Here is an 8,604-nt window from a genome sequence, read left to right as displayed (position 1 = left end):
TGAGGAATTCACACCAGGGACCAGGAAGAAGGTGGAACTGAAGTCTTGCAAAGGACAAGGCAAGATGTCTCCATCAAGACAACCATAGAATTCCTTCCTCTTCTTTTTTTTTGTAAACAATAAAGCCCAATTTCAAATTTTTAAAACTTGTAGCTTCCAAAATCCTTTCATCATTAAATCCATGAAGGGTAAAAAAACCCCAAAACAAACTACTACTGAGAAAATAGGTATCAGCTTGACATTTCTAGAAGACTATTATAAATTATGAAGATACTAAATTATAACACTGTTCCATAACTATTTCCATGGAAAGCTCTGTAGAAGGACAGTGAACCAAAAGTGTGATTGCTTAACCCAAAACCCAGAAATGATCTAAGAGCTTAGCACCCACACAGCAATCAATGGTCATGAGGACAAAACTGAGGCATTTCAATACTCACCAACATCTTTTCTAAAGAGCAATCACTTGTATTAATTGAGGAGAAAAAGAGATAATGAAATCATTTGACTCAGGTTAGCCTGAGTGAAGGTTAGAACTGGAATGACTGACGTCCATTAAAAGCATTAGATAATTTCTAATGGAACAGAGATAACATTTTACAGCCTTGACATGTTTTACTCTCTGAATGACACTCATACAAACCTCTCCTGCTGCTCCATTTATCTGGTTTGCTAAACCAGAAGATGGGAGAGGTGAAGTCTGCTAGTGCTAGAAGTTTTTTCCTAAAAGTAGTGAAATTGGCCAACTAATGACCAGTGAAAGCTTATTTCTCTCACCTACATCTTCTTTTCAACTAATAACAGTAATTTGAAAAGAAAACCCCTTACTCTGTAGGAGGTGAAAGTCTTCTGGCCTCTCAGTGGTGAGGGCTGCCACGACTGATATCATGGCATCATAGTTATCAGTTTTCTTGTAAGCCAACAATGCTTCATAGAACTGGCTGTAAGTGCTTTTGGTCAAAGCCCTTTTCATGTCTGTGAGGTAGGCAGTCCTGAGGACCTGGTGGTGATCTCTCCTAGAGCTTGAAGCTTTCTCAGTGTCTTTCCTTGGAGCTTGACTGGCATCCTGCCCTGAGACAGAGAGAACACACGTGAGCAGGGCCTGGGGAAGAACAAACAGGTCACTCCCTTGTGTTGACTCCTCTTTTCATTCAGAGGAAGGTTCCTGGACTGCTTCAGAGCAGTCAATCCAACACTGCCTGCAGAGCTACACACCTCCTTTGGCACGGCCCTGGGCAGAGCCAAGACCTGCTCTGGGAAATGGCAAAGGAGCAAATTAACTCTGGGGATTGTTTTTATCAAAAGACTCCAGAAGATGCTCTCTTAAATACTCAGTTGGTCACTAGGAAATGAGGAAAAGGTGACACAGAAGACACAGCGTGGAGGTCATTGTCTTTTCTGGCATATCATACAGTTCTTGGACACTTCCATAGGAGCATCCTCTACTTAAGGAGTGAGCAACAGAAATAATACACTGATTTTTGCAGGAACTTGTTTTGACTAAAAGGAATTGAGAAAATAACAGCAATAAATCAGTCTCATGGACATCAGGAAAAAATAATTACAAAACATTCAATTTTTTTTTTTTAAATGTTCATAAATTCAAACAAAATAACAAAACAAATCAAAAGGAAGAACTTGACTTCATAAATGAAAAGCTTTTAAAGCCTTCCAGAAAACACAGGCTTTTAATTTTACATTTTTTTTTAAAAAAAAAAAAAAGGGAAAGGAATAGCTTTTTACTATTCTTTTCCTCTAAAGAAAGATTCCTAAGCTGTCCAGCTGTCCTACTCATTTCCTTGTGAGAAACAAAAAAATCCCCAGCTATTCTCAGGAAGATCTGTAATGAAATCATAACTGAGCCTTTGACTCCAAAGGTAAATACTGGACAGCATGAGGTTAGAGGGACACACAAAGATTACGTGCAGTTGTGTGAATGCACTTGCTGGTCTCTGTTTCTGCAGAAAAAGTGGACTTCCCACTTGAGGAGTGCCCCCATTTCCAATAACACAGCAGGAACTGTTTCCTTTATACCTAGATTCATATTGACTCAGAGTAAAATTCCACTCCTGGAGCGGCTCTTTGATGAGCCCTGGCCAAACAGGAAGCCCAGTCTGGTGCTCAACTCCCCCTCTCCCTCACTGACATAACCTCAGGCTCCAGTGCCAGCTTCTGGATTGAGTTGGTTTCTTTCATATCCACTTTGATTTAATTTACTGGCTTTTGTGTTTCATTTTGTACAATCCTTGCTGAAAACTCTGAATCGCCATCGCTCCTCCCTACAGCCAGTGAGCTGCTGCTCTAGGTGAGCTCAAAAACCAGCAGCTCCCACCAGGAGAACTGAGGCAGTGACAAAACAACCTGTATTACCTTGGGACTGTGGGATTATTTAAGATGAAGGGTACCTGCATTGTTCAGCCCTGTTGTCAAGTGGAGTCCTCCTTGGTTCAAGTGGAGCCCAGGGTTTAGCTGAGCACATGAGTCCTTTGAGGATGCAGTTTTCTGCTGGCTCTGTTTTTCTTCTGTTAAATCAAACCAGCACATTAAAAGTGAACTTAGCTAAGAATGAACACAGAATGGTGTGTGCTAAAGTATGCTGTTCTGTGCTGAAAGAGGCAGATGTAATTCTCTGATAAGAGGGGATGAGCTAATACTCTGCTTTTGGTAGGACTTTATTGTTCCAGGGTTTCAAAGATTTCACAAGCTCTGTGAGGACAATATTACCCTCTGTTCACCATGCTGGTGGCACATTTCTACACATTACACACGTCTTGCTCTATGACAGGCTAGTGTCCATCAAATGAGACAACCACCTGCAGGCTGCCAAAACCAGCTCCTCACCTATTTTCTTGGCTAGTATCTCTCTTTCTTCCCGCAGGAGGCTGTGCTCAGGTTTGTAGCCACAGCCTACTCCAGTCAGACTGCAACAGGCTTCATCAAACTGCTTTTTATGGTGAGGTCGAACAAACTGGTAAAATTCTTCCATCAGAGAGAAGAAGGAAAAAAAATAAAGAAAAAGTTAGTTCACAACAGGTAATAAATGCCACAGAAAACTACAATGGCAGAACTTCCAGGTTAGGTGGCATGAAGATAAAAGTGTGGTTAAATAACTTAAAATCTAAATGTCATTATCTAATATCTGTACAATAAGCACACTCATAAGTTACACAAAGGTCAGCTATCAAACTTCCAGCAGGATACATTTTTCCACTGTAAATATGAACCAGCTTACCTCTTGGGTGAAACAGGTACTTGCAGCACAAGGTCATGAGCTACCTCATAAACCACAGAGAGAGAGTTTCTGCTAGGCTGATACTTTGAGTAACTGAATATTTTCTTATTCTTACAGTAAGATCAGCAAAATGGGAAACAGATTGTGGCTACTCCTAGTACTAAATGCTCCTACTAAACTTCCCATTCCTGAACTTGAAAGTTAACCTTAATTTACAAGATGTGTAACTACGCTTTTTTATTTTACTAGATGAAAAGTCACAGAAAAACCTGCCCATTGGCTCACAAGTTGAGAGGGAAATGAAAATTCAGAGAAAAAGCTTTATTAAACTAGAAGAAATGTTGGTGGGAATCCAGGTCTTGTAAATGCAGCTGCTAAAAGCCAAGAAAACATCAGCTAAACCAGTAAACTGTTCATGCTTGCCCAGATCACTGGCTTTATGCTCACCATTACTTAACTAGAAAATGTCTCCAGATTTCTGTCCATTTACTGCTTTAACACTGAACCCTGATGAATGCAGTTATACAACTTGCACAACCACACTCTTGATCTTGCCTCCTACATCACAAGGAATAAACTGTGCTACTTTTATCCAGGTTAAAAATAACACACCCTTCCGTGGAACGTGAGTTTTTTTCCAGGCCTGTCAACACACAAACTAACATATGATAATTAGATTGAGAAGATTTTTCTGTGTGACCTGGGGATATAAAGTGAAGAATGTTCCTGGTTATTGTTCTGACTGATCTGTACTTTAAAACTAAATCACTTACCTCTGAAACATCCAACTCTATCTGACAGACACAGGTCAGGTCAGATAAATATGCTAGGGAAGTCATCCTACCTCGTAACAAGACATGCTTTTTTTCATCCTCTATGAAGAGAGAGCTCATTTGAGATAACATAGCAGGGAAGTCATCTGTCTTCTTGTAGTGCTGAAGAGCCTTAGAGAAGAGGTCGTAGTTCTGCTGGCTCAGGGTCTCCTTCACCGTGGCGATGTACATCGTGGCTCGGGCCTTCCTGGGCTCTGTCAGGTCTGTCCTCTTAGCAGCTTGCTGCAAGGGCAGGGAGACTTCTCAGCAAGTGGTGCCACTGCAGGAGTTACTCTCACACGAATTCAGATGGAAGCAACACGTTTCCAACTCCACCAGCACACAGAACAATGAATGCTTTCAACTAGCATGACACTGGCTCTTCCAACTATGGTAGTCTCCCCAATATCCATAGGTTCTTTCCCCCAAAAAAAAACAACCACCCAAAACCAGCTTGAGTGCCAGAGAATAAACACAAATCTAACTGGCCTGCCTCCCAGAAATGTCCAATTAACCAAAAAATATAAATCTCTGAAGCAGGAGATACAAACGACTGAAAGGATTAGGGCATTTTGGTACCTCAGTGACATTTCTTGGAGACACTGTGCACGTGAGCAAGCCAGTTTACTCTCTCATGTTGGGAGACATTCTTCTTCTATAATCACAAGCAGCAGGGACTTGGAAAGGGTTCAGAAAAGCCCTTCCTTTATGAAAGTGACTGTGCACTGCAATGTACTCTCACACTTTGAACACAAAACACTGGACCTTTGTCACGTGTCTTCGTGACCAAAAGCAGCATCAATGGTGCAATTCCGAGGCACTTGGTCACTTCCCCAGCTGATTACTGGATCTGTTTCTAAACCATGAATCTCTCCAATATCTAAGCATTCATTCCTTCACAGAAGAGTGATGCTATTCACCTTCTCTGCTGACAAACCCAACTGCTTCAGGGGAATATTCCTAGAGCAGGCAGCCAAGTCAGATTGCTCAATTCTATTTTTTCAGAGAAGACTTAATATGAGAAATATTTACTCCAGACCTTAAGGGCTAGACTGACTCATCATGACATCAGACAACAATATACTTCAAACACAACCTCCCTTCTTAACACCTTGCTCCCTTCCCTTCCCTTGGATGTTATCAGCTTTGAGATCTAGGACTAATTCTATCAGTTTCATTTGTCTGTCAGACTCCCAGTTACCCAGCAGACAGCACCCAGTTAGGACAGTACCTTGGACAACTACTGGTAGGAATCATCACTCAGAGGATTACTTATCAAATTATAGTGACTCTTAAGCACCTCACTGCAAAATGAGTTCACTGGGCTGGGAGACAGGCCAAAACAGCAATGCAGAGCTGTAAACACCACACACAAGGACACACCACGGGTGGGGTCACGACGTGATCGCTTACTAAGCAAAACTGTCAGGGATAGCATTGGAGGCACTACCAGCAGTTGGACTAGATGGCTGTAGGTCCCACCCAACTGAACTATTCTATTGTAATCAGAAACCCCAAAACCACCCACCATGCCCTGTCAATGGAAAGAGTTGTTCACAAGGTAGTCAATGCCAGAAAACAATTCTTTCCATCTACCAGCCCTACCTGGACCTGTGTTTGCTTGGCTCTGTGACGTCTAGATTTGGGAAAGGGCATGACACAAACAGATTTCAGATGTGTGTCGAGGGATATTTACAATTTGGAGCAAACCCACAATTGTTTTGGCATCAGTCATCTGCCTGTTTGGAAATTTCCAATTCAAATTAAAGCAGGCAAAAGGATGGCACAGCCAGGTGGACACCTACTGTATTGCTGACTAGCTTTATTCTCTTCCTTCCTCCTTTCTGCTCATCTGTTAACCTCTTCTCATACTGAAGGCTAAGTGTTGACAGACGGTGTGCCTGTGAAGGTTAAAAGAAGAAAGGTTAAAAAGAAATGCTTTTCAAAGTTCCTGGCCATTTCACTTGGCCATTTCCAGGGGTAAAGCTTGAATGGTGTCACAAACTGAGTTAACAAGAGTGAAACAAGTCAGCCTAAATTATTGCCACTGAGCCTGGGACACATAGGTGTTTCTAGAAGTGAAACACATATGAGTGAAACACTCACTAGATAGTTTGGAAAGAGAAACCAAAGTAGAGGATCTTAAAAAGTTGGTCCTGAGGGTGTAGATTCCTGATTAAGCAAAGGTGGACTTGGGGCTGTTTCAGGGGAGGCCTGGGAGTGTGCACGGGCCTCTGTGTAACTGAGGCCTCACAGGTCCCTTTGCTTTCCTGCCTAGAGGAACTTCTCTTCTGAAGAAAAACTACCAGACTTTTCCTGGGGTACAGAGAAGGGAAGTCTAAGCAGTCTTGTAGAAAATATGAGGGCAGGCAGGATGAGACAGCAGCACAAACACTTGAGACTTGACAAGCTCCTTAGCATCTGATCCAGCAGTGTGCCCAGGTAGCCAAGGTCATCAGCATCCTGGTCTGGATCAAAGCCAGTGTGTCCAGGAGGAGAAGGGAACTGATCACACCCCTGGACTCAGCACTGGGGAGGCCACAGCTTGAGCACTGGGGTCAGTTTTGGGCACCACAGGATAAGAAAGAACTTGAGGGGCTGGAGCAGGTCCAGAGAAGGACAACAAAGCTGGTGAGGGCCCTGGGGAACATGGCTGAGGGAGCTGGGGGTGTTCAGCCTGGAGATGAGGAGGCTCAGGGGAGAACTTCTGGCTCTCTACAACTCCCTGAGAGGAGGCTGGAGTGAGGTGGGGTTGGTCTCTTCTCCCAAGGAACCAGAGATAGGATGAGAGGAAATGGGACGAAGTTACACCAAAGGAGGTTTCAACTGGATATTAGGCAGAATTTCTCTCCTGGCAGAGTGGTGAGGCCTTGGCCCAGGCTGCCCAGGGAGGTGCTGGAGCCCCCAGCCCCAGAGGGGTTCAAAAACCATGTAGACATGGCACTTGGGGACGTGGTTTAGTGGTCATGGGAGTGTTGGGTTGATGGTTGGACTCGATCTTGGAGGGCTTTTCCAACCCTAATAGTTCTATGATTCTGTGATCTCCCATCCCCTGTTACAAAGAGTTGTGGTTGTACTGTGGTGACTGGGAGCAGGGGTATATACCATGCTCCAAGAAAGAAATGAGCAGGCAGAAGCAAGAGGAGAGGGACTGCTTAACAGCAGTCTCAATATTAGACCAAGCCAGTACTGACCACATTCAAACCAATCACTTAAGGAAGAGAAGAAACTGCAGGACAGCCCCATATTGCCAGCTGGTCTCTACACAGCTGCTGAGGAAGCAGGTATGAGAAGTGATTAATTTAATTTCTCTTGCTCAATAAAAGAATTTCATAGCAATTACGTGACTATCACAAAGTGGTGGTGATCACCTGTGAGGACCCAGTGAAACCTGTCAGTACTCTGTACTCCAGCATGACTTCTAGACATGTCTGTTCAGATCACAGAGCTCTGGAGTCTCACTAGACTAAACCACTAAAAATAAACACACCCCTCAGCCAATAAGCTCAGATTTGCCAGCACAGAGTCAGCTGCTGATACTCAGGAATAGAACCTTCAGTGCACTCCCAGTATTACAGGGATACAGAATTCCAGACAAGCCTGATCATATATTTTACTAGGCACCATGTAATGGAAGGAAGCATTGGAATAGGTGCAGCAACACTCATGATCCATGTGGTAAATCAGAAAAATGATCAAAACCATCTCTTAATCCTGGACTAGGTAAAAGCATCACCTTGAATAGTAGGATCTAGAAGGAATAAGGCTTCTGGGAGACAAGGTCCATCTCACAAGAATGGACTAACAGGAACTGCCAAAACAGTCTTTAAATGGAATGAAAAACTATTATTTTTTGATTTCTAAATTACAAAGGCTTCTTTTCTTCTTTCTCATCCCAGCTAAATTGTTTCAGAATAACAGCAGCTGAAATTCCCTTTATTTAGGGACCAAGGGTACAGCAGTATAACCTTGACAGAAGAAAAAGCAGATAGTATGCTGCATAGTGAAGAAAGACAGGAAGGCACAGCAAGCCCATGATCAGCCTCTGTATGGTTTAGGACTGTACTCCCCAGATCTCTGGTGCCAGGAGTCATCAGTTTAGGTGCAGCACAGGATGACCCCACACTTCTCTGCCAGCCACAGAGCAGCAGCAATGCTGAATGTAGAGAGTGGACATGAGCTGACTCACTACTGAGCCATCAGCACCATCAACCTCTCTGACCTCAGGAAAGGCTGAACTATGCCAAAAGCTGGGGAGCTGTGCTAAGATACTGCAGCTGGATTATCAAGTCCCCAGAGATGGGCTGGGCCTTCCAAAGAGTAAGTTTTAGTGTCTGTGCTGTGGTGGCCAACGGGTGATGGAGCCAATTTCTCAACCAGCTGCACACAAGTTGAATATTCTCTGCTGCTCTTAGTTTCTCCAAGTTTATATATTCCCTGTTTCACAGGCATCTCCACCCTTCTCCCTCAGGCCTCCTTAGATATTCCCCAGATACTTCTTACACCTCCACACTCTCCCTTGGGCATTCTTCCCCTAAGCCAAGTGGTTTGATATGTTAC

The 8,604-nt window shown here is 43.5% G+C and overlaps 1 protein-coding gene across 1 annotated transcript in view; it reads right to left on the bottom strand.

The window, feature by feature from the left end:
* Positions 1 to 8,604, bottom strand: part of RTEL1 (regulator of telomere elongation helicase 1) — a gene marked incomplete at its 5' end in the record, with an annotated part of 35,164 nt that overhangs the window by 7,408 nt on the left and 19,152 nt on the right. Inside the window, 5 exons of the mRNA XM_008945573.1 lie at positions 829 to 1,071; positions 2,406 to 2,522; positions 2,842 to 2,979; positions 4,077 to 4,287; positions 5,850 to 5,945. Of these exons, the coding sequence (XP_008943821.1) occupies positions 829 to 1,071; positions 2,406 to 2,522; positions 2,842 to 2,979; positions 4,077 to 4,287; positions 5,850 to 5,945 (805 nt within the window). The remainder of the gene's footprint in view (positions 1 to 828; positions 1,072 to 2,405; positions 2,523 to 2,841; positions 2,980 to 4,076; positions 4,288 to 5,849; positions 5,946 to 8,604) is intronic.

This window comes from Merops nubicus, unplaced genomic scaffold, assembly GCF_000691845.1.
Source record: "Merops nubicus isolate BGI_N331 unplaced genomic scaffold, ASM69184v1 scaffold10968, whole genome shotgun sequence".
NCBI classification, from domain to species: domain Eukaryota; kingdom Metazoa; phylum Chordata; class Aves; order Coraciiformes; family Meropidae; genus Merops; species Merops nubicus.
Note: the sequence above shows the minus strand (reverse complement) of the source record. Positions and strands in the feature narration are given on the sequence as shown.